Below are 26,373 nucleotides of genomic sequence, written 5' to 3'. Positions count from 1 at the left end.
TATTGGACAACAAGCACTAATGAAAAGCCATCCTAGATCCCAGTTGCACTCATTTTACATCAGCTAATACTATTTCACTATTATGTAAATATACCTCCCTCATAACCCTCTTCATCTTCTGGAACTAATTGTCTTTCCACCACTGTTTAAAGCAGCAACAACTGCTGCAACTTGTATTACTGCTACAAATCATATTTTGAAGTTTCAGCACCACGGTCAGCAACCTCTAAACATAAACTAAAACTCATACGAGTTCAAAATTGCCCCCCTGACCTCGCTTTTGCCTGGAGCCTGTTTTCAATTTGTGTTTGTGGTTTAAGCGGACTCAAAGGGACCTGAGAAAGACAAAACCCAGAGGACTTCAGACAATCAACACTTTCTCAGGTTGTCTTTTTCTGGCATTTTTCCAGCCCCGCCTCTGCTGTCTCTCAAACCATCACCTCCTCCGTCATTCCCAGCATATCCTCTGCACCATTCAGCGAAGTCTTAGCCTGATTAAATCTACCAGGCTCTTTATCTGATCTTTTTAAGTAAACATCATGTTTATATTCATTGGCTCCTCTTATCATGAGTATGGGCAGAAATACAGATTACATATCACACAGTAATTCAGAGAATGAGTGATGTGCAACTTAATATGGAGAATATGAACTCTAATATTGTTATTGCAGTGCGAAGGTTTCAGAACATAATTACACTTGCTTCCCTCTTCTACACATAATTGATCCTGAAAGCTCATAAATAATGTAAATTAGTTTGTATGATTTTATTACTCAGACCATGACTATATTACCTTAAATTAAAAGTTTTGAACACAGTTGTGAATTTGAATAATGTTCACAAATACTTCTTTATATGTGTTTCATAAAGCAGTTCAGTATAATGCCAGATATGTGAGCATGACGACAGAAACAATGGATTTTGATGTCATTAGAAGCGCATATTGACCTGTGTGGAGAGCGCCCCCTGTTGCCCAGCGCGGTCTATGGCCTGGACTCGAACGCGGAAGGAGTCTTGATTCTCTCTGTCCAGAGTTTTTTCCAGAATCACCATCCCAGACACCGGGTCGATAGAGAAGAACCCACTGGCTGACTCCACCAGAGAATAGACCACTGTACGGTTCAGACCTGAGATAACACAGGACAAGTTCAGAGACACCCAAGACTTAATATGACAGAAAACATGTTCCTGTTTCTGTTTGTGTGGACCCTGTTATTTAGTCAGAGGGCTCTTTTAGATTCACATATTTTAGAGCACAACATCATACCACTTTACCTTCATCAGGGTCGCTGGCCTGCAGCCGGGTAAGCAAAGCCTTGGGGGCAGCATTTTCAAACACACTAGCTAGGTAATAAGGCGAGGAGAAAGTGGGGGCATTATCATTCACATCCAACACTTTGAGAGAAATGTCAGAGCGGCAGAACAGCCCTCCTCCATCAGTTGCCTGGGCAATTAGTTTGTAGGTGGGTGTCATTTCTCGGTCCATGGCCGTGGCCGTGCGCAGCTCACCTTGAAACACAAATTGAGAGGGCGATAAAGCTGTAGAAAAAGATGTTCATTCTGAGGAGCATATTTATGGTTTGATCGCCCCCAAAAGGCAAAGAAATAAAAGAGAGCGTACCGGTGTTTGCATCCATGTAGAAATCTTCGACCCCAATCCCAAACAGGGAATATTGGATTTCAGCGCTAGAGCCTGAGTCAGCATCTGTTGCACCCACTGACAGGATGCCCTTGTTAGTCGGGATGTCCTCAGGAAAAGAGGCGCTGTACACCGCCTGGAAAACAGACATAAAAGAACAAAGTGAATCCACACATCTAGAAAAAAACATCTGTCCTAATCATCCAGAAACCCAGTAAACTGCTGAGCCATTCATTCATCCATTATTCCTCCTGATAGGACACGTTGAGTGCCATTTTTTACCCTTCCTGCTCTCCTGCTAGTGACTGACTATAGAAATGAACTTTGGGACCTCACTGTTTCATTGAACACAGACCGAGCGTCTAAGTGAGAACAAACTACAGCGGTATTTCAACATATCATTGAGCATATCCTGCTCTGCTGCTTCGGCCATGGACTTCAGCTTTACCCTGTTAACTTCTGAAATGATATTTAGTGCTTCGATTTTTCAACAGGCTCACGCTAAAGGTTGTCTGTTTCAACCTTATCAAAATTGAGGATGCACTTTTCTCTGTTATGTTATTATTCATATTTATACTAATAAAGTACTGCCACGTATTCAACTTATTTTACCCTCAGTGTCCCTAGTAATAGCAGCAGCACTTGTGCCACAGTGGCTATCATAACTGCTACTACAATAATCCCCAGTTATATCTATACTTATACTTAATGTAGTGATTCTACAATGGCTTTAACTACCACTTAAAGTAAAATTATAGTGATAGTACATGCAATATCATTGCAATCACACAATTAGTACCACTACCACTTCTGTAATGTACTTCATTCAGCATTATTTCTTCAGGAAGTAATGCTACAGCTTTTCTTGTCACTATTTAAGCAATAGAAACTATTATTCTTGTTATCATGGATGATTCTTTGTTCACTTGTTACCCATAATGTAATACCCCTAGACTCCTATTAGACTCCTATATTTATTTATTCATTAGCAATATTTATATTTATAACTGTGCAATTATATTCATGTCAAGTGCAATACCAGGAACCGTGAAAACTTTTCATGTGCAATATCTTAAATCCAAATACCTCTTCTCCCGACCTGACTGTATATATTCAACATTTGTTTTACATTATAACTATATTCATATTGTCTTTTATACATATTTTCGACCTGTTTTTATTTTATTTGTATTTATCACATGCACCTTCAGGAGCAGCGCTTCTAATTTCATTGTACACCTTATAATGACAAGTAAAGGCTATTCTATTCTTTTTTTTTTTTTTTTTTAATATTCTTATTTTTTTTTTTTTTTTTTCTGACCTTTATTTATCACTTTTCTGTCTTGTCAGATGGTTTGGGGGATAATGGGGAACTCCATGTTTACATGTGTTTGTAGGACATGTACTCATTTGTTCAAATATTCGGAAAATAATTATAAATAAGGTTAAAAAAAAGAAGAAACTATGATATTTTGCTCTACTACATTAAAACATGTATGTGCATACAACATTGTATCAGTTAAATACTCAATGCTGGTTGGTCAAGACCCCAAAACAATGGTGATCAATTCTTAACAGCAAAAAAGACACCAGGGAGAACTTGATCACACACATCAAATCAAATCAATCTGTGGAAAGGAGTTCAGCACATCACACCACTGCCTGTTGACACTGTGGTAAAAACATTAGTTGCTTGGAGTTAGCATTCTAACTCCCTAAACATTGTGACCAAACTTAGGGACTAATTTTCTAGCTTTAAAAACAAATAATTTTAAAATCAACAGAATCATCTAAAAATCAATGTTTGTGTCAACTTGTTTGTCTTTAGTTGTTAGCTCTATAAACATTGATCAACCAAGACAAGATCCCTCCACTGTGAATCAGGGTCCTGCTCATCCAGGCCAGATTTTAATTTGCATTACCGCCCTTTCACTTTACATTATCTTTTACCTATTGCTTGATTTGTTTCATCTGTTCAAGGATCATGTAAAATACTGAACACAAATGTTACCATTTTTTATAGTGTTACAACATTCAGTGCTTTATCTTTCATCTACAGCCCTTTGTCTTTCATGCATTTGATGCTGCTACCCTGTAAGCTATCTCAGGCCTGACTTGTCTGAGAACACAAAGAATACAAGAACAGAAAAAGAAAACCAGAAGAATTGATTTCAAACAGAATTAGTATGAGTTCCTAGGGAGAGTGAAAGTTTCTCTACTAATTATATGAAATTGAAGAATTGCAGAACACAAGTAAATGAAAAGAGTTGCTCCCAGAAGACCGCACAGCCCATTTATCTTTGCTTTTCACAGTGATTTCCTGTCAAAGATCAGACTTTGCCCCAGTAGGGACACTAATGTTAGGAATAGTGTTTGAATAATGAGGTAGGAATTGTCACACAGAGTTAAAGTGTATTGGTTTTGTCATTGTTTCATTGCATTTGTTTGTTTAAATGCTGTGTATTGTATAATTTCATGGCTCACTGGTTTACTTAGATTCAAGGTTATTGTCATATTATATACAATATTAAAGTGCTACGTTAAGGCAGTGTGTTCAAAGGTTGCAGCACATTCCCTGTAATATAGAGCAAACTCATTATGTTATGAGTAATTCCAGCTGAGATAAGCGCAGTGTAGAACTGAGGATTAATATTTTAACAGAACAAATCCTGTTATATTGATGCTGACATTTTCCATGTTATACTTAAACACATATACCATCCTTAAATGACCTAAGAAGGTGAATCTATAACCTTATCTATATTTATTTTCCAACAAGGTACTGCACGTTGTCATTATGTATTATGTGGTTGAATGACGAAGATCATTAAAACATGGTACTCCAATGGATTATTGAAAGCCAATGATCAATTAATCAACATTGCGTATATCCATACAACTGGGAATATAGCATTAATTATTAAAAACATTACATTAAAATATTATGAAATCTCTAACTTTTCATCAATGTGACAGAAAAGTCCCTTGACAGTTGTTACTTATATTACAGTGCATTGACTGTGTTGTATTCAAATGTATTTAAATCCATGTCTTCTGTCAGTTTTTTATAATTAACACTCATATTAATGTGATTTAGCCTGGAGACCAACAGGAAGTAAAGTACAAAACGCCACAGGAGTTTCTCCCTCTGCATTTCAACCTGCTCAGTGTGTGCATTGAATGTTTCCATTTCACCCACTTCCATTCACCCGTATCCCTGACCTGGTTGCAGATGGGACTGTTGTCATTGGCATCCATGACGGTAACCTCCACTGCGGTACGAGCCACATACAGGCCATCGCTCGCCGTGATGTTGAGCAAATACCAATCCTGCTGCTCCCGATCCAGCAGACCACTCACATAAACCTTCCACTCTCCCTGCACGAGGGCCAAGCCGAACACACCCCGTGGGTTTCCCCCTGCGGATCACACAGAGAGAGAATTAAAAACCCTGACACAAAGGTAATGAGAGAGGTAAGGATGCACTGAAAAAGACGTGAATTAAACAAGAACTAATATTAATTAACGGGATGAATAACATATAAACTCTTACACGTACACACACTCAAGGTATGCAGGTACCCTTTGGCACAATCAATACACATCTATCAACATAGCAAACCAGGTTGATGTGCAGGAGGAATGGCCTTTCAGAGTTTAAAAATTTGACCTTTTATTACAGTGCTTCCATTAGGCCAATCAGTACCTTTAAATGCCAGAACATGAGGCCAAAATAGATCATGCTGAGTGATTATCAAACAGTGTTATATGAATTAAAAGCATCAGGCTGAGTGTGAAGGTGAGGGTTCTGCTGGAGAGTCCTCACAAAGATTTTTTATTACACCCATAAAAAAGGAGCGACAACACAAAGTCACGTGTCGCTCTGTGAAAGTCAAGACGTTCCAGGGTGACTGATTCTACTGGAAGTGGTATGATATAAATTTTAAAGTGTTGCTTATCTTCTTCTTCTTCTTTTTTCACTCATGTTCCTTCTGTTTTTTTAAAACAGAACTGTTAACATGCAGGGTTTGACTTCCTCACTTGAAATGTTGTGTTGTATAATGCATGCCTTGTGACAGAAAAAAAAACTTAAAAGTTAATATGAAAAATAAAAGGTAAGTCGTGTTTGACATTTGAGTTCAAACTCATTTAAAACATGACCTTTGATAATGGCACCCCCATTAGGCTTAATGAATAATTGTTATGCAACACTCACTGCATTGCACGAGGGACAATCACTGCAGCTCAGAACCTGTTCAACTACATTATGTTAGTGCTCTGTTCTCCTCCTCACCCGTGATGTAGAAATTGATGAGACGGTTTTGATCTGTGCCGTCTTGATCTTTGGTTTTAAGCACAGCTACCACCTCGCCTAGGGGGTCGCTTTCCTTCACGGCGCCTCTGTACAGGTCCCTCTCAAAGAGAGGTGGGTTGTCGTTAACATCTGACACGGTGATGGTCACCACAGTGGTGGAAGAGAGAGACTGTGACTCTCCTAGATCAGAGGCAACCACTTCAAAGCTGTAGCTGGAGCAGGACTCGTGGTCCATCTGGCTCACTGTTGTGATCCAGCCTGTTTTACTGTCTATTGCAAAGAAAGAACCCGTAGTGATGGGGCCGCTGAGGGTAAGCGAGCGAGAATTTTTGGTCATGTCCAGGTTGTAGGTGAGTAGAGGCCCGAGGCTATAGGCAACCTGCAGCGAAGAACAGAGCATACAACAGTTTCAAAGTCTCAGAACTCTGAGTTACAGAAAGAACATAATACACAGCTGAGTTTGGCTTTCACACACCTGTCCATTAGAGCCCCAGTCTGGATCAAGTGCTCGAACTTGGACCACTCTTGTACCCACCGGCATCCCCTCCATCACTGTGGCTACATATGTGTTAGTCTCAAACACCGGCTTATTGTCGTTCACATCTAAGATCTGAAAAAAAGGAGAAATCCCAAGTGAATAAGAGATATTGTTCAAGCCTTACTCTATACTGTTTGTCCTTATTCCCCTCCTTTTGTCTCAAGCTCTGAAGGTGAATCTGGTTCAGTGCATCTGGTCATGGAACCATGCTCTGAAACTCCAAAACAGAGACTTCTAGTGTGGAGACTGTTGCCTTGCTGTCTCTCAGTCAAGGGTTTTATTTTGTTCTTTTTGTCCTTAGTTGGGATTTAAACATGTTTTGTATGTCCAATAATAGAGCCAATGGATTTGATTTTCCCTTAGTGTTGTCTGTGACTATTTTGGCTCAGTTTGTGGTTTATTTGTTTGCAATTAGAAAGAGGAAATAATAAGCTAAACTACGTTCAATTTCTTGGCATTGGTTTTGAACAATTTCTGATTGTTTTTCCAAATCATTCGCAACAATAGCTTAAAGAAAACTAAATCTTCTTTGTTGAACTTTTGAGTACTTGTGAATGCAAATAACTTAAAAATGTAACTTGCTGTCTTGTTTTGGGAATTTGTTCTCTTCTATTATTTAAGACGTCTGTGAAGGCTGCACTCATGTATCCGTGCATGCTGCTCCTCTGATTCCCCTCCTCTCTCCTCAATCCTCTTTCCCATGAGTAGCATTAAGAACTTTGGGATGCTCCTTGGCATAACAGAAGCCAAAGCTCCTTCTGGTTTGACCGAGTAAATGTTATTTTAGAGCTTTGGGATGCAGGGCCAGTGTGCTCACACTTCATGTTGCATTCAAAAAAAATTTAATTCAGAGCTGTAACGCCATTTCTTTCTATTATGAAGACATTAAAATGGCATCAAGCTCTGTGACTGCTCTATTTCTCTACATTTGCAGCACCTGATGTGTACGAAGGTGCAAGGGCCTGTTCAGTGCTTCTTGCAGTTTTCATTTTACTGTTGTTGTTGTCGTTTAACTGGTCAGTCTTAGCTAAACAGGCTAATTATTAAAGAGCAAGATAGAAAGTTTTGCCCTTATTAGGCCCAAAAATTCAAGTGAGCTGGAAAAGAGGCCAAAATTAAATTCAAATTAAATGACATAAGCAGGAATTATAAAATCCTTTTCTTAAACATTTGTACCTTAACCTCCAGGTCTACAGTGGAGACAGACTCGATCAGGTCTCTTCTTGTTGTAGCAGCGACCTTAAAGCGGTAGATGCTGACTTGTTCATAGTCTAGCGACTTGATCAGACGGATCAGTCCTGAATCCCTCTCCACCAGGAAGGTCCCTCCCTGGTTGCTGTCAACGGTCTCTCCTGCGACTGTGGTGAAGAAGCCGGTCTGCCCGGGACCCATGTACACAGACCCCAGGGCTGTTCCCACTGTTGTGTCCTCGGGGATGGTGAAGGAGTACTGAGGCTGGCTGAAGGATGGAACGTAGGCGTCTGGAGGGACGACGTGGATGAAGGCTGACACCAGAGAGTGTTTGGGTGGAGAACCGCAGTCTGTTGCTTTGACAAAGAAGGACAGCACAGTCCCCTGGAGGTGATCCACGGTGCTTTTAGTCATCATCCAACCGCTGTCTGGCTCAACCTGGGAAACAGCAAAGTTAAAAAAACCATAAAAACAGAATTAGAGACAATAATTCTTCTGACTGCCCATATATCTCTAAATTGGAGCCTGTGCTTAGTTTGAGTTAACATGTCTTAGTGGTATGGCCTCTTAATTACACTTAAAGGCCTGTGGCTTGATTAAAGCAGGGTTTTACTTCCTTTTTGTCCTTTCATTTCAAAGAATCAGAGCATTCTTCTTGATTAATATTATTTCAGGTTCACTTATCTCTTAAATTCATTTCATAGAACATTTTTTTAATTCATGTTGTAGTAGTATTTCATGCTGAGCTTTTAGTTTAAATTAAAGTCAAAGTTGTTCATTTGTACGTTGTCTAATTGAACATCTAATATGAACAGCAAGAACTGACCGAAACATCAATCTTTATATAAAATAACTTCAATTTGATGAGCAAAAATTCATTATTACAGTTAACAGATGGCTGTTAATCTGCAGATATGGGGGGGGGGGGTATCAGTTGAGAATATCCCTTAATTGAAAATCAGGCTTTAGCATACATAATGAGTTTTAAAAAGCTCTCCTCTCATTAAATAAATGTATTGAGGTTTAGATCTAGTTAGATGTGTGCATCTTTCTTGAGGGAACTGAGAGGATATTTGCAGCTGTGCAAGTCATATTGAGCATACAGCAGTGTGGTGCAAATACATTTGAAGAAAGCGCAGCAGTCTGAAGCAGAAAGTTACAGAGCAGAACGTACTGACCTCCAGCACATCAACCAGTGACAGGCGGGCCTCGCTGTAAAGGGAGTAGGTGATCCTCCCATTAGACCCAGCGTCAGGGTCAGCTGCTTGGATCTGTGTGACCAGAGAACCTTTGCCAATATTTGCTTTGATGCTCATGCGGTACTCCACAGCTCTGAACCGAGGAGCGTTGTCATTCTCGTCAGCGAGTACAACTCGCACGGTGCAAAATGATGCACGGCCTGGAAGATAACGAAACATTAATGTGTATGTTTATCACATGTATTAAGGTTTAGAAACTGAACTTACTGCTGCATTTACTTAAACATATTCTGCGTTAGACGCCAAAAAAATTAGAAATTATTTTTTTATTTAGAGACTGATCTTGTGCGGTAAATCAATACTGCTTTTCCTGAAATTAAAGACCATTTTTACTGTTAGCAAAATGTTCAGTCCATATTAAGAGGTTGTGCTGATTTGAAGATGGATTTTTTATAACAGGATACGTTTACAACTAGTGTGGTCAGTTTAAAAAAATTATACCTCCACCATCCAAGGCCATAACAGTAAGCACCATGTCCTTGTTCACCGGATCCTCTCTGTCTAATCTCTGCAGAGTGGCTATGACTCCATCTGCATCAATGCTGAATTGCGTTTTCCCCAGATCATTGATGAAGGAGTAGGTGATCTGGCCAAACAGCCCGGAGTCCTCATCTGTTGCACGAACCTGGATGAGAATAAAAAGATAAATAAAAAGCATGTCGGTAAATAGAAGTTTATACATTGACACATAGACGATAAAGATGGCTGATATGGCAGCTCCCCAAAAGTGAAGCAGACATTTAGAGGTCTCCCTAGGTCAGGGATTCCCAGAGTGTGGTTTGGGACCCCCTGGGGGGGTCGCGAGACACAAATGGTGGGTCGTGAGATGTCTTCCAGATTTATTATTTATTTTAAGTTACCTTAAAAATAGTACATTTCCCCCATTATAATAAAAAATATCCACAAAAATAGATGCTAACCTTGAAATTAACCTTCAAAATAGAAAACGTAATGAGTTTTCTGCCTTTCTTTTTGCCAGATGACTCCTAAAAAAGCATCAGTAGCAGCAGGTTAATTCATAACAGCACAGGAAACACAGCCAAATGCTCATATAGGTAGGCTGATGTTCTCCAGACCAGCTAAATGAAGCCACATGAAATCACTTTGAGGGGCAGTGGGGGTCGCGAATTTTTGGCAACTTTATTTTGGGGGTCGCGGGCTGAAAAGTTTGGGAACCCATGGTATAGGTCACAAAGGCCTCCTCTTCCATGTAAACAGATGATTGTAAATATGGTTTCTTTCATTATTATACATTTTTGTTTTGCTGATTTATGTCTGGAAATTCATTTTCCGTAGTTTTAATTTGTTTTCTGCAGCTCCTGTAGAGCTGTGATCACCAGATTATCTAAACAGAGGAGGAACAACGAGAGGAAAAGTAAAAAACACCAACTAAAAAAGAGTAATTAAACTTTCCATAACAGCAAACTTCTGCTCCAAACCAATTCTAAAATCTGTTCTGCCGTGAACTATACCTACCTGAGGGATCTGCCTTTTGAACCCTGACTCAGTGCTTTGATTCGGGAAGGTGTTGTAAGTCAATATAGCAGCTACATCAATTATTTCTATGCTGAAAACTCTGGCTCCAACCAATATTGTTGCCAGCACAATGTACCAGCAGAAATATTTTGGCTTCATTTTTGTACAATGAGAGGTAGTGGAGATGCATCATCCATCATTAGAAGATGAAGAAAGGTACTCTATTAATCCCCAGGGGGGAAATTAAATTTTTTCACTCGTGATACTTTTTGGACATGCTACACACACAGTATATGCATACAATCATGCACACACATGCAGTGAACATGCTTAGGGAGAGATGTCAGAGTGAGGATGCTGCCATCAACCAGCGCAACCCAAGCAGTTGGGGGTTCGGTGCATTGCTCAAGGGCACCTCGGCAGTGCCCAGGCAAGTGAACCAGCACCTCTCCAGCCACCAGTCCACTTGCCAAACTTCGTCCATACTGGGACTGGAACCGGCGACCCTTTGGTTCCCAAGCCAAGTCCCTATGGACTGAACTACTGCCGCCCCCAATTATAAATTCAGTCAACTGTAAAAAGAGGGAAGGCACACTTACCTGTATGACCTTTGACCCTGGAGGAGCATTTTCATTGACTTCAGCCAGGTAGAACCTCTGGCTGAACACCGGGCTGTACAGGTTAGCTCCCAACACACGTACAATCACCTGGGGATCACATCCATCATCATTATAATCTTCATACCACCATCATCCCCCCGTTTGCTGACATTTCCTTGATGCCATTGCAATAATCATCAGTGGCTGATTTGTCAAACATGATCACATCAGCATGGCAGGCAGAACAGCACTGCCTGTGAGCATCGGGCGAGTGGCAAACTGGTGATTGACGCATCTGAAAACATTGTGTTCACATCATGTCAGAGGAAAAAGGGAAAGAATTGAGTGACATTTTATTGCTACAACATATAATGTGCACTTCCCAGAGATGTGGGATATTAGAGTCCCACTTGTAATTACTACTAAAAGACAGATGTGAACTTTTTTTTTTCCAGTTGGCAGCTCGCCCTCATCATAAATCCGATGTGACATGAACACACATTAGAAACCAGCTGCCATACTGTACCGGACAGCTTCAAATGTCTGTAACAAATATGAAGCGAGGGGTTGCTAAAGGAGGTCAGTCGACTTGAAGCGCATAAACACAGCAAAGGCTACAAAAGAGCAAATCAGTTGACAGAACTAAATTATAGCCGCCAGGAAGTTGTCTCACCTGAGCAGTGTTGGTGAAGACTCCATCTGACACGGACACATTGAGCTGATAGGAGAGTTTCATGCCTTGTCTCCTCTTGTTAGACAAGCTGAGCACCCCTGTATCTGGCTCCAGCATAAAAGTCATTCTGTCATTTCCAGAGACAAGACTGTACCTGAGAGCACAAAAAACAAGATTCTGATAAAGCCATTTTGTTCAGAAACTGCTGCAAGCACAAGCATCACAAGCATATGCCTAAATCACCTGAACAAAACGGATAAATTAACTTACTTTACAAAATTTTTTTGCTTGTGAGAAGTGTGCTTTTCTTTCAGCACACATTGATCTCAAAGTCTACACAAAAGATTTGCAGGGGGTTCAACTGGGAACCAAACACAAAAGCTCAAATAATCACAGAGAAAACAGCAAACGCAGAACTTTCGAAAAGCATTTTATCTCACCTCAGCCTCTGAGCATCACAGATGTCAGCATCCGACGCCTGAACACAAGTCACAAAGTGTCCTCTGGGAGCCAGCTCGCTGACAAAGGCCTCGTACAGCGTTTGGCTGAAATTGGGTGGGTTGTCGTTCATGTCGGTGACAAAAACAGTGACGCTGACATCGCTGCTGAGGGCCGGGTCCCCGCTGTCTGACGCTCTGACAATGAAGTTGTATCGCTGGGTGAACTCATAGTCGAGCAGGCGGGCCGTGAATATTAGTCCGCTGGTGCTGTCGATGAGGAAGTAGTCGGTGCTGTTGTAGATGTCAGATAGGATCTGGTAACTCACAATGGCGTTCTTCTCTGAGTCTTGGTCCTGAGCAAACACCTGCAAAGATGGAAACATTAAACCTTACTCTTACTCATACATAATTCAAGAACAGTCCTGATTTGTTTACCCTCAACCTCTCTCGCTACAGTACCCACGCTGAGTCCAAATGAAAAAAGGAACAGAAGCTTTGAGTTTCACGGAAATTCATTGCACTTGCACCTAAAACTACAACAAAAGAATGTTAGGTATGTAACGTGAAGTTGCCAGTTTGCAAAAAATGACTAAATGGATGGAATTTGAATTGGTTGGAAAGCCCTTTTCTGTTTCTAGCTGTCTACTGCTATTAAATAATTAATCTTATTTTGTTTTTACAGGCAAAAACAAAATTAAAAGCGTGGAAATTGTTTCATTATTCAAATACCTAGGTTCAGTTTTTTTGTTCAACTTAAATTTCATGTGAACACCTGAGATATTCAGAAGCACAGGAGACAGAGAATTCACTTTCTCCATGAACGAAAATCCTTCTCTGTCAGTCTCGTAATCCTCTGTCGTTTTTATCAATCTTCAGCCCACAGTCTCTTGAGTTTTTCTCTTATCTGCTGGTCTTAAAGCCTTAAAGACAGGAACAGCCTGAACAGTATTGTTAAACTCTGTTCTAAGGTCACAGGATTGAAACAAAGGAATGGATTATTCTTGAAACCAGTAAATCTTCCAAAACGAAAAGAGCAGTTTCAGACATGTCCTCGCAAACTACATTAATTTGTTGTCATTGATGGTTGTGTTTTAACTAACTGAGAAACAGACTTATACTATGACATTTTTCATCTCATTTTAACCAAACTATTGAATGCTTCCTACATATTTTTCTGTCTTGGTAGCCCCGTTTTAAAAAATATCTTATGATTACCAATCAATGTATTTATTATTACTTCTTTTTTTAAATAATGAAGCCTGCTTTTTTAGTTTGCAGTCACAGCAAACAGTTACAGTGATAAAAAACAACTTTGGTTGTTAGTGTACAACCATTCAAGTGTCTATTGAAGCACATTATAATCCTGCTGTGTTTAATACTTGATTCTGATTGGTCAAATTTTCATGACAACAGTGATTAAATCTCAACAGCAAAAGTGACTTTAACGAGGACCTGGTCACACATGCCATATCAAATCAATCCCCAACAAGGACTCTGTCACATTTCACCTCTGCCTGTTTACACTGTGGCAAAACCACCAGGCTGGTCTTGAGGAGCTACGTGGATTCAAGCATCTCTGTTAGGGAAAAGTGGAGCAACATCCTGCCTTGCATTCCAGAGCTGGTAAAGGCATCACTAGCTTGCCAATTGCTAAAAAGTTATTTAAACCATCAGCAGTAATGATAATAGCAGCATTGTTAAAAATTGTGACATTTGCCTCATTTATGTTTAAAGGTGTGTCAACTGCAAAGCTCTGCGAGGAAGGTGAGCTGAATGAGGATAGAAATGTCACCATAAATATTCCTTTAGAAGTTTCATTCACCTTGTCTAACTTTGTCTTCAGTGGAGATGTTCAGGTGAATGTGAATTACAACACATAAGCGGGCTAATATTTTGGAAATGTCAAGTTTAACTTGTCCCATGAAGAGGCTAGTAAGAATTCATTGCTGTGTAAGCAATACTAACAGTGAAACAGGCACTATTTTAAAGCTGTTTTAATAAATTATTCTAAATCAATAAAATCAGCTTTTAAGCTCCTGTGAGGATTTTTTTAGCTGGTTATAAAAAAAGACTGATATTTATGAGGATGTCCCTTTATAAGCTACAAGAGCAATACAGATCATCAGCATAGAGGTTGATACTTTCTTTTTAATGTCGGATCAGGGTTCCCACTCTTTTCCAGAGATCATTTTCTAGGACATTTCCAGGACGTTTCTAAACTCAACTCAAACTGAAAATATACCTGCTTAATCATGATATTCATCCTGCTAAGTGGTCGATATAAAACAAAGCAGATGTCACGTTTTTTTATTTGAGTTACCGTAAACTCTGAAAAAATCGCACCGGTGTAAAGACGCACTCTGTATTTGAAGATCTCTCAGGGGTTTAAAAAAAATGTAAACTGTCTTCCTGCATGGCGATGTCTATTTTGTTTCTGTGCAGCTGTGTCGCTCTTTTTGTTCTGTTTGTTTTCACTATCGGGAGTTTGCACTCCTACTAGCTAGAGCAGGGGTTCTCAAAGTTTTTGAAGCCAGGGACCCCTCATAATTGTAACACAGATTAAGCACATTAGTGATGTGTCATGATCAAAAGCTGCGGCTCTGAGAGCCGATGCTTTATAGTGAATCAGAAGAGCCGGCTCCCAGTTTTTTCATTTTGCTGCTTAGCTCTCACAGTGCTCAGCCCCAGCTCTGCCCACAGCAGAAATTTGTTTTGATTGGTCAGCATGGCGGCCATGCGGTGAGGATATAGGATTCAGGTGATGGAGGGGAGGCTGTGTATTCTGGCTACATCTGTTCCTTCAGAGAGTCTTCTTGAAGACCGGGCAAATACTCACTGTGAGGAGAAATCAGATCAGCCCATCCAAGCTGAGGCATCTGATTTTTCTCAATGCCAACCTGAGGACATTAATGATGTTTGCATGAGTTTGGTTCTGGTTTTGTTTGCTCAGGTTTGGTTCTGGTTTTGGTTCTGTTTGCTTGAGATTGATTCTGGTTTTGGTTCTGTTCTGTTTCGGTACTGGAAACTTTCTGGTTTGGTACTGGAAAATTTCTGGTTCGGTTCTGGTTCTGGTTCGGTTCTGGTTCGGTTCTGGTTCGGTTCTGGTTTGGTTCTGGTTCGGGTCTGGATTGGTTCTGGTGGGGTTTTGTTGGAGTTTGGTTCTGGTTCAGTTTGCTTGAGTTCGGTTCTGGTTCGGTTCAGGTTCGGTTCTGGTACGGTTCTGTTCTGGTTCTGTTCTGGTTCTGGTTCGGTTCTGTTTCGGTTCGGTTCTGGTTCGGTTCTGGTTCGGTTCTGGTTCAGTTCTGGTACGGTTCTGGTTCGGTTCTGGTTCGGTTCTGGTACGGTTCTGGTTCGGGTCTGGTTCGGGTCTGGTTCGGTTCTGGTTCGGTTCTGGTTCAGTTCTGGTACGGTTCTGGTTCGGTTCTGGTTCGGTTCTGGTACGGTTCTGGTACGGTTCTGGTTCGGTTCTGGTTCGGGTCTGGTTACGTTTGCTTGAGTTTGGTTCTGGTTCTGTTTGATGGAGTTTGGTTCTGGTTCAGGTTCTGTTCTGTTTCGGTACCGGAAAATTTCTGGTTCGGCACTGAATAATTTCTGGTTCGGTTCTGGTTGGATTTGCTTGAGTTTGGTTCTGGTTCTGTTTGCTTGAGTTCGGTTCTGGTACGGTTCTGTTCTGGTTCTGTTTCGGTTCAGGGTTCAGTTCGTTTCTGTTTCGGTTCAGGGTTCAGTTCTGGTTCAGTTCTGGTACTGTTCTGGTTCGGTTCTGGTACGGTTCTAGTTCGATTCTGATTCGGTTCTGGTTCGGGTCTGGTTCGGTTCTGGTTGGGTTTGCTTGAGTTTGTTCTGGTTGGGTTTGCTTGAGTTTGATTCTGGTTCTGTTTGCTTAAGTTTAGTTCTGGTTCTAACCCTAATCACAACCCTAATCCTAATCCTAACCCTAACCCTAACCCTAACCCTAACCCTAATCCTAACCCTAATCCTAACCCTAACCCTAATCCTAACCCTAACCCTAACCCTAACCCTAATCACAACCCTAACCCTAATCCTAACCCTAACCCTAATCCTAACCCTAACCCTAATCCTTACCCTAACCCTAATCCTAACCCTAACCCTAATCCTAACCCTAACCCTAACCCTAATCCTAACCCTAACCCTAACCCTAATCACAACCCTAACCCTAATCCTAACCCTAACCCTAATCCTAACCCTAACCCTAACCCTAACCCTAACCCTAAGACAATCCTAACCCTAAGCCTAACCCTAACCCTAACCCTAACCCTAACCCTAATCCTAACCCTAACCCTAATCCTAACCCTAACCCTAACCCTAACCCTAACCCTAATCCTAACCCTAACCCTAATCCTAACCCTAATCCTAACCCTAACCCTAAACCTAACCCTAACCCTAACCCTAACCCTAATCCTAACCCTAATCCCAACCCTAACCCTAATCCTAATCCTAACCCTAACCCTAATCTCAACCCTTACCCTAATCTCAACCCTTACCCTAATCCCTTACCCTAATCCTAACCCTAACCCTAATCCTAACCCTAACCCTAATCCTAACCCTAACCCTAACCCTAATCCTAACCCTAACCCTAACCCTAATCCTAACCCTAACCCTAACCCTAACCCAATCCTAACCCTAAGCCTAACCCTAACCCTAACCCTAACCCTAATCCTAACCCTAACCCTAATCCTAACCCTAACCCTAACCCTAACCCAATCCTAACCCTAACCCTAATCCTAACCCTAACCCTAACCCTAACCCTAATCCTAACCCTAACCGTAATCCTAACCCTAACCCTAACCCAATCCTAACCCTAACCCTAATCCTAATCCTAACCCTAACCCTAACCCTAACCCTAATCCCAACCCTAACCCTAATCCCAACCCTAAACCTAACTCTAATCCTAACCCTAATCCCAACCCTAACCCTAATCCTAATCCTAACCCTAACCCTAACCCTAATCACAACCCTAACCCTAATCCTAACCCTAACCCTAACCTTAATCACAACCCTAACCCTAATCCTAACCCTAATCCTAACCCTAATCCTAACCCTTACCCTAACCCACCCAACCCTAACCCTAACCCTAATCACAACCCTAACCCTAATCCTAACCCTAACCCTAACCCTAATCCTAACCCTAACCCTAACCCAATCCTAACCCTAACCCTAATCCTAACCCTAACCCTAATCCTAACCCTAACCCTAACCCTAATCCTAACCCTAACCGTAATCCTAACCCTAACCCTAATCCTAATCCTAACCCTAACCCTAACCCTAACCCTAATCCCAACCCTAACCCTAATCCCAACCCTAAACCTAACTCTAATCCTAACCCTAATCCCAACCCTAACCCTAATCCTAATCCTAACCCTAACCCTAACCCTAATCACAACCCTAACCCTAATCCTAACCCTAACCCTAACCTTAATCACAACCCTAACCCTAATCCTAACCCTAACCCTAATCCTAACCCTAATCCTAACCCTTACCCTAACCCACCCAACCCTAACCCTAACCCTAATCACAACCCTAACCCTAACCCTAACCCTAGCCCCTAACCCTAATCCTAACCCTAATCCTAACCCTAACCCTAAGCCTAACCCTAACCCTAACCCTAATCCCAACCCTAACCCTAATCCTAATCCTAACCCTAACCCTAATCTCAACCCTAACCCTAACCCTAACCCTAATCCTATCCCTAACCCTAACCCTAATCCTAACCCTAACCCTAATTCTTACCCTAACCCACCCAACCCTAACCCTATCCCTAATCCTAATCCTAACCCTAATCCCAACCCTAACCCTAATCCCAACCCTAACCCTAACTCTAATCCTAACCCTAATCCCAACCCTAACCCTAATCCCAACCCTAACCCTAATCCCAACCCTAACCCTAAACCTAATCCCAACCCTAACCCTAACCCTAACCCTAATCCTAACCCTAATCCTAACCCTTACCCAACCCACCCAACCCTAACCCTAATCACAACCCTAACCCTAATCCTAACCCTAACCCTAACCCTAATCCTAACCCTAACCCTAACCCTTACCCTAACCCACCCAACCCTAACCCTAACCCTAATCACAACCCTAACCCTAATCCTAACCCTAACCCTAACCCTAATCCTAACCCTAACCCTAATCCTAACCCTAACCCTAATCTCAACCCTAACCCTAACCCTAATCCTAACCCTAACCCTAATCCTTACCCTAACCCACCCAACCCTAACCCTATCCCTAATCCTAATCCTAACCCTAATCCCAACCCTAACCCTAATCCCAACCCTAACTCTAATCCTAACCCTAATCCCAACCCTAACCCTAACCCTAATCCCAAGCCTAACCCTAGCCCTAATCACAACCCTAACCCTAACCCTAACCCTAATCCTAACCCTAACCCTAATCCTAACCCTTACCCTAACCCACCCAACCCTAACCCTAACCCTAATCACAATCCTAACCCTAATCCTAACCCTAACCCTAATCCTAACCCTAACCCTAATCCTAGCCCTAACCCTAACCCTAACCCTAACCCTAATCACAACCCTAACCCTAATCCTAACCCTAACCCTAACCCTAATCCTAACCCTAACCCTAACCCAATCCTAACCCTAACCCTAATCCTAATCCTAACCCTAATCCCAACCCTAACCCTAATCCCAACCCTAACCCTAACCCAATCCTAACCCTAACCCTAACCCAAATCCTAACCCTAACCACAACCCTAACCCAAACCCTAACTCTAATCTCAACCCTAACCCTAATCACAACCCTAACCCTAATCCCGACCCTAACCCTAACCCTAATCACAACCCTAACCCTAATCCTAATCATATCCTAACCCTAACCCTAGGGTTAGGGTAAGAATGGTTTTGTAACAGAATAAATGCACCAAATTGGTCAATTATAAGGCTGCTCATAAAAACACTGTACGTAAAAGGATTTTCAACACAAACCATTTGTTTTTTCAAAGTTAAGGTAAAACATACGGCTACAAAAGATCCTAAAATAGGAGCCGTTCGGGAGTCGAAAGAGCCGACTCTTCTTTGGGAGCCGAGTTAAAAGAGCCGAACTCTCTAAAAAGAGCTGAACTTCTTATCACTAAAGCACATGCTTACTACCATTTGCACTCTTAGTTTCCCTTGGAACTATTTGTATTGTAAAACGTATCAATGTAAATACTTCAGACCTGTTCCATAGTGATAAACAGATAACATTTTAATTTGAATGAAGTAAATATCACTTGTATACTTTAAAACAGAGGATCATTTCATTCCTTGTGGACTCAACATGACAGCATTTATACTTTTCAAGTAATTGATCTTAAACCCTTTCAGAAAATTAACAACAGCAAGACTCGCATATCCCTTCGAGCCACCAAATGGTATCATAACAATGGTGTATATGCTGTTTTGTAATGACAGAACAGTTTTATAATTTATTAGAAATGTATTCAAATTATTTAACGGACCCCCATGCTATAGTTCGCAGACCCCCAGGGGTCCCAGGACCCCACTTTGAGAACAACTGAGCTAGAGTACGGTAATTGAGCTCTCAGCCTGCAGAGAAAGTTGTGAGAAACAATAAAACTAGACAATATACCCCCGTTTTCTGTGAATGCATGATTATGAAACGAAGGAGAAAAGATGTGAAAAAAGTTGTGCAGTGTCGCTGTCTTTTCCAGCACAGCGTGCACTCAACATTCAATGAATGGGGATGTGTTTTTTTAATGAGGTCAGGTCGCACGCAGCCATGTTGGAAAAATTTTCCAGGACTATATCTGATTTTCCAGCACATTTGACCTTTTCTCCCATTTAACAGGTGTTTTCCAGTACTGGAAAACTGGTCAACTGTTTTCCAGGTTTTCCAGGACGGGTGGGAACTCTGCTGATACTGCTGCCAGGGGGTAGGTGACAGCTGAAGGAGTGATAGAATCTCAATGAGTGATAGATTTGACTGTTAAAAGAAAGAAGGGCAACACTTTTTGTTTGGAGGCATTCATTACACAAGTCCAGGGCAAAACAGCACAGAGATATGAGGTACTCCTTTGTCCACAAGGGGCAGCAAAATCAACACAAACCAAAAGTTGCTCACAGGAGCTTTAAATTAATATTTTATGTCAGCTTGTTCATGTCTTCAGTTCATGGCCGGGTATAAATGAGATAATGGTGATGGCTGGTTATGCAAATTAGGGTCATTGTATTGACACAAGACCTTGACCTGCTGTTCTAATTGCATAACCCCTTGTTAACTATACATGATCCCTTACATTAGCATTAACATTTAAACGATGCTGTATTAATGGATTCTCCTCCTGACTTCTTGATGGATTTAATGACAGCAAAATAAGACCAGTAATCTAATATGATTGACTGGTTAATCTGAAAAAAAAAGTGTAACAGAAGTCACTGAATTGAATAATGTGGTGTCTCTATATTGTCTTGTGCAAACATGTTCCACAGTGCAATGCAGTAAAGGTCTATTATTCACTAAAGGTCAAGAGCTTCCACTGGGAAATTTCTTGGGAAATATCACACTGTCTCCTCATAAATAAATTATTTGCCATCTAATATTCATCCAGAATACTGCTGTAGAGTCCTAAGTGAAAACAATCATTCAGTTTTAGTTCGCAGCAGAGTGACTCAACAAAGAACGCCACCACACACACACATATATACACACCTGTAATACGGTCGTTCCAATCATGGAGTTCTCAGTGACCACAGAGGAGTATGAGGTGTTTTGAAACAGCGGCGGATTATCATTCACATCCAGCACGACGATGTCGACATCGACCTCTGACTTTGCCCCGGTCAGTGTGTCTGTCGCCTTCACTGTTAGCCGGTAGTACTGCATGGTCTCATAGTCTAACTGGTAAATCACACTGATGATGCCTGAGTCGAAGCCGATATCAAACTGGAGGGAAGGGTCCCCGTCTGAGATGGTGAAGATGATGCTCTGACCTTCGGGACTTGTGGCGTTGATGCATAGGACGGAGGTGGAGACGGACACATCCTCTCTAACAGTGACGCCGTAGAAGGGCTTGTCAAACACAGGCATGGCTTTATTTACAACAGTGACAGGCAGCTCCACCTCGCTGGACAGAGGAGGGAAGCCTCCATCAGTGGCCACAAGGACCACCTTGTACTCTGCGTTAGATAAGTCCACCTCAAAGGCTCTCTTTAAGGACAGCTCTCCTGTCACAGGGTTCACCTGTGAGGAAACCAAAAAACAAATGAAATGCATGAAAGTGTAGAAACCCACAAGACTTAAAATAGACAACCTTTAAGAGCAGGAGGTCTCACCTGGAAGTTCCTGTGCTGCTCCTTAAGGCTGTAAGTCACCTCTCCATTCAGACCTGAGTCTTGGTCGATGGCAGTTGCAGAGAAAATAGCTGACCCTGGCTCTGCTTCAACCTGCACTAAAGCGTAGTATGGGAGGCTCACAAACTCTGGTGCATTATCATTTACATCCTCGACCTTGAGAAATAATGGATGTTTTTAAAAAGGAGAGGAAAACAGAAGCTTTAGTGAGAAGTTATCAATCAATTACACTTAGTTACAGGATCAATTAACTATTAAAAATGATCAACAACAACTAAGAAGTTACTGTCCTGCAATATTCATCAGTTGTTGTTTTCCTGAATAACTTCTTCCATCTCTTATTCTGTGTTCTGTAACTGTTTGTTCTTCTTATCGACCTAACTGTGCAACATACACCACGAAATATTACAACCTAAGCATCATGATCAATAAAGCTGCACTTTTACAAAAGTCTACAGCAAACAAGAAGCAGAGCATGTGGAGAACTTGACGAGACTTCAAAGTGGAGTCCAAACGTGACTGTTAAAGCTCATGATTTACAAGAGAAATTGGCAGATATTGTGTGGGAATTGAAATGAACTTGACAGACAAAAAACCCAAACTGTAAATAACAGAGTCCAAGACACAACATCTACACATACAGTTAAGCCCGAAGTTATTCATACCCCTGGCAAATTTTGACTTAAAGTTACTTTTATTCAACCAGCAAGATTTTTCTTGATTGGAAATGACGCAGGCGTCTCCCAGAAGATATTAAAGGTGACATATTATGCTCTTTTTCATCAAAATATATTGGTCTAAGAGGTCCCCAAAACATGTCTTTAGGCAAGGCAAGGCAAGGCAGCTTTATCTGTATAGCGCATTTCATACACAAGGGCAACTCAATGTGCTTTACATTAAAACATTAAAAGCATTGGAAACACAGTTTATTGCTCAAAAAACACTTTGAAATCAGATTTTGGTCTGCCTGTAAACCCCTCTTTTTCAGTCCTGCTCAGAACAGTCGGTTTTCCGTGTCTGTGCCTTTAAATGAGAATGAGCTCTCTGACCACGCCCCCTCAGGAAGTGGATGTGGCCTTGGATGTCAAGCACATTGATCAAATGTTACATGTTGGCTGAATATAAATGCCTGCTCACAGACCTGCGTTACTTCAACCCTCTGAATCTGATCCAGAATCTGATCCTGACGTAAAGGCGCCTGCAGCAGGACCTTTCTGAGTGATTGGTCACAGATTTTGTCTTTCTTGTTGTTTTATTTGTCAGTATGTCGATGTGTGTCTTGGTACACAGCGACGAACATGTAGCTATGTGGCTATACTAACTAGCACTAGCACTTTTCCATGAAAAATAAAAACCATCCACTAGATCTTCAAATCTGCAGATGTGGGGAGTAAAACCGACCTTTGTGTTTATTAAGACACCCTACAACTAGCATGCCTCCCTCCTAAGCTCCTTGTTAGCACACGTGTGCAGGTAATGAAAAACAGAGGAGGAGTTGAGTTGTATTTTATACAGTCTATGGGCTGAACAAGCTCCGAGCTCTGACTTCCGTTACAGACCAGATGTTTGTAGACATGCCAGGGACACATATTTCAGGTAGAGAACCATTAAAAAGTCGATTTTGCATGATATGTCACCTTTAAGGCGATATACAAGAGGCATCATTGTGGAAAAAAATATTTCTCACCTTTATTCACATTTGAACAAAAAGTGGCATGTCCAAAATTATTCATACCCTTTGCAAACTGTCACAGTCTGTGGGAAAATCCAAAGCTCTATACCATTCAAAATAGTCCAAGCTGTTCTAAAGCATCCTAATTACCCTGATTCATTGTGAACAACAGTGAAACATTGTCTTATTATCTTCTGGGAGACGCCTGTGTCATTTCCAATCAAGAAAAACCTTGCTGGTTGAATAAAAGTAACCTTAGTTCAAAATTTTCCAAGGGTATGAATAATTTGGGGCTTGACTGTACTTGTCACACACTGATTTAGACACCAACCTTAACTTGTACGGTCACTCTAGCCACCCTCAGTATCTCGTCCTCTCTGCTGACCTCCACCACCAGCTCATAACTCTTCTTCTCCTCTCGGTCAAAAGGCACACCCGTGGTGAGCACCACTCCGCAGGTCGGACGGATTGTGAACCGCCCCCCGGGGTTCAGCAGAGTGTACTTCAGCGGCTCGTTGAGGCGGTGTCCGACTGTGTTTACGACGGTTACTAAAGTGACATTCGGTACGTTTTCTGGGATGGAGGCGGAGTAGTAGGGGAAGGTGAAGAGGAGGCCGCTGTCGATAGCTTCTCGTACGAGCACTATAACTGACGCAATACTGGAGAAACGGCCGTCCCATACCTTAAAACAAACAAAAACAGAAGGTGAAGAGCGTCTTGTCATGCACTCAGTGAGAAGTGGAGAGGCGTTCTTTGCATTTAGATGGCAGTTGTCTTGGAATAGGCTCACGCAGAGGACATAAGGATTGTCTGGTACTGAGTATCACTTAGAATGAATTGCACTTTTCTCTCTTTTCAAAAAAAGACTTTACAACCCTGGGGCATAGAGATCCGAGGCGTTTGCTATACGGCAAGTTTGATAAAGCCGAGCTTTCTAGTAGCTGGCTCAATACAATCCAAACCCCAAAGCAGAGATTGTTAGTAGAAAAGAGGTGGTTATTGAGTGAAGAAGTTAACCCAGAAACTTTTTTCTTTAGGCTTTGTGAGGCTTCCAGCAAAAGGTGGAATTTCAGATTTCATTTTCTTTAGCATAAAATGGAACAATCGAGGGGCTGTCTTCTGAAGTTAGGTTGTAATAAAGAACAGCACTGCAGAATACATTGAACTATTACGGCAAAAAGTAACAAGGTTGCAGCAGAGGTATGAAGAAACTGTTAACAGAATAATATTTGTGTAGATATGTGCATTTGGGTATTTATTCCACTACTTTCTGCACTTTTGGTTCCTTTTGTTTATTTTTAAAGTGGCAACCACATATTGTAGAGCTATCACAGTCTAACAATGGCCCTGATGACACATTTTAAGTGATATCTGCTAATTGAATTGAACCTTAAATACATTGAGTCTGGTTCTGCTCAAGGTTTCTGCCTGTTAAAGGAAGTTTGTCCTTGCCGCTGTGACTTTCTAAATGCTGCAAAGTGCTCTACTCATGGTGGATCAAGATGAAATCAGACTGAGTCCTGTCTGTAAGATGGGACTGGATCTTATCCTGTCTTGATGTTGGAGCTTTGTTTGAGTTCAGTCTAGACCTGCTCTGTTTGTAAAGCATCTTGAAATTAAGTTTGTTGTGATTTGGGGCTATATAAATAAAGATTGATTGATTGATACCAAGAGAGCAATCTGTTTTTTAATCTGTAGTCATAGCAATACTTACACCAGCTGCAATACTAATATCAAACTTGGAAATGTAGGATGAACATAACTGTAGCTGCAGCCCCGTCATCATTCTGTCTGTATGTGGACAACCTGCTGTTGGATATTTTAAGTTTTAATATTACATGAAGCAAATAAGGAAAATGAGAGAAGGAAGGAATGGAGGCTGAAAATGGAATGCATTAATGTTTCTGTGGCACAAAAACTGCAATGTAATGCATCCACTTTTCTGCTTATGCAACTGCACTGCTTCATTTTGTTGCATTAGTAATGCAAGGTATGCAAGTTTGCATGTACAGCCTTACATATTCTTTTGGTGATCGAAAATATAATTTAAAAAAAAATGAAATATTGAAGAACCTGTATCAGTATGCCGTTTGATAAACGATCACTTACCTTCACGTTGAAGCGGTACCGGTCTTTACTCAGGTTCTCATTGATGACAGTCACCACTCCTGTGTAACGCTCCACGGAGAAGTACTCCACATTGGTGTCCACCAGAGAGTAAATCAGCTGGGGGGTGATGGACATGTCAGGGTTCAGGGTGAGGTCAGGGGTCATGTCAGGGTCAAAAGCCTCAACTTTAAGGACCTCCACTCCCAAGTAGGTCGGCAGGAGGAGGATTGTCTCGTATGTGTCTTGTGATAACTTTGGAGGGGAGTCGTTGACGTTGATCACCTAAGAACGGGTTAACACAGAAAAGTGAAATGAAGAGGGGCTCATGAGGCAGTGAGTTCAGATTAAAATGTGATGGAATTACCTTTATAATCACTTCTGCTGGGCTGTCAGCACTCCTGGGAGGCTGACCGCTGTCTCTAACGTGAACCCGGAAGACAAATTCAGAGAAGGTCTCATAGTCCACGCTTGCAATCGTTCTAAAATGTAAGAACCATAAGGTATGATGAGTTATTGAAATAGGAAATTAATCAGTGATATTGACTTTTAATCTATTTTTCTATATGTTGTTTTTTAAAATGCAACCCTACCGGATTGATCCTGTCCCAGAGTCCACGCTAAAAAACATACGAGCTGTCTCATCCAAGATCTGAAACACTAACAGGGCGTTGTGATTGCGGTCCCTATCAGTCGCCTGGATGACAAGAGGGTTACCATCTTCTCCCAAGACCACACTGTTTACTGGAGCAGCCTCACTGATTGCACCCACATACCTGTTACAGCAGAAGAAGATAAAGGGACTCTGCTGTAAAAGAGAAAAGCTTAAAACACTCCCGAAAATGACACGCTGTCAGGACTCATCGCTGCTCAGCCACCATAAAAGCATGAAATCTCTTCTCTGTTGGCGGCCACTGATACCTGATTTGTTGGAAGACAGGTGGGCAATCATTGACATCCCCCACCTGGATGATAACAGTGGTGCTGGCCTCTACTCCAGCCATGCTCAGAGCATGCACCACCAGGAGGTAGGAGGTTGTTTGCTGCCAAAACACAGAAATCCAATGAGTTAAAGTGCTTTGAGTGATTTCATATGCAAGCGTGTGAGCATACATATCAAGCGACTCCTTTTA

The 26,373-nt window shown here is 41.5% G+C and overlaps 1 protein-coding gene across 1 annotated transcript in view; it reads right to left on the bottom strand.

Moving 5' to 3' along the window:
* Positions 1–26,373, bottom strand: part of LOC117813399 (protocadherin Fat 3) — a 100,236-nt gene that overhangs the window by 33,311 nt on the left and 40,552 nt on the right. Inside the window, 19 exon segments of the mRNA XM_034684586.1 lie at positions 949–1,127; positions 1,276–1,509; positions 1,622–1,775; positions 4,862–5,058; positions 5,934–6,333; positions 6,430–6,564; positions 7,669–8,121; positions 8,862–9,082; positions 9,384–9,567; positions 11,018–11,125; positions 11,691–11,844; positions 12,131–12,495; positions 20,822–21,352; positions 21,445–21,618; positions 23,466–23,816; positions 25,244–25,525; positions 25,608–25,722; positions 25,834–26,016; positions 26,162–26,283. Of these exon segments, the coding sequence (XP_034540477.1) occupies positions 949–1,127; positions 1,276–1,509; positions 1,622–1,775; positions 4,862–5,058; positions 5,934–6,333; positions 6,430–6,564; positions 7,669–8,121; positions 8,862–9,082; positions 9,384–9,567; positions 11,018–11,125; positions 11,691–11,844; positions 12,131–12,495; positions 20,822–21,352; positions 21,445–21,618; positions 23,466–23,816; positions 25,244–25,525; positions 25,608–25,722; positions 25,834–26,016; positions 26,162–26,283 (4,542 nt within the window).

Source organism: Notolabrus celidotus, chromosome 5, assembly GCF_009762535.1.
Source record: "Notolabrus celidotus isolate fNotCel1 chromosome 5, fNotCel1.pri, whole genome shotgun sequence".
Classification (NCBI taxonomy): domain Eukaryota; kingdom Metazoa; phylum Chordata; class Actinopteri; order Labriformes; family Labridae; genus Notolabrus; species Notolabrus celidotus.
Note: the sequence above shows the minus strand (reverse complement) of the source record. Positions and strands in the feature narration are given on the sequence as shown.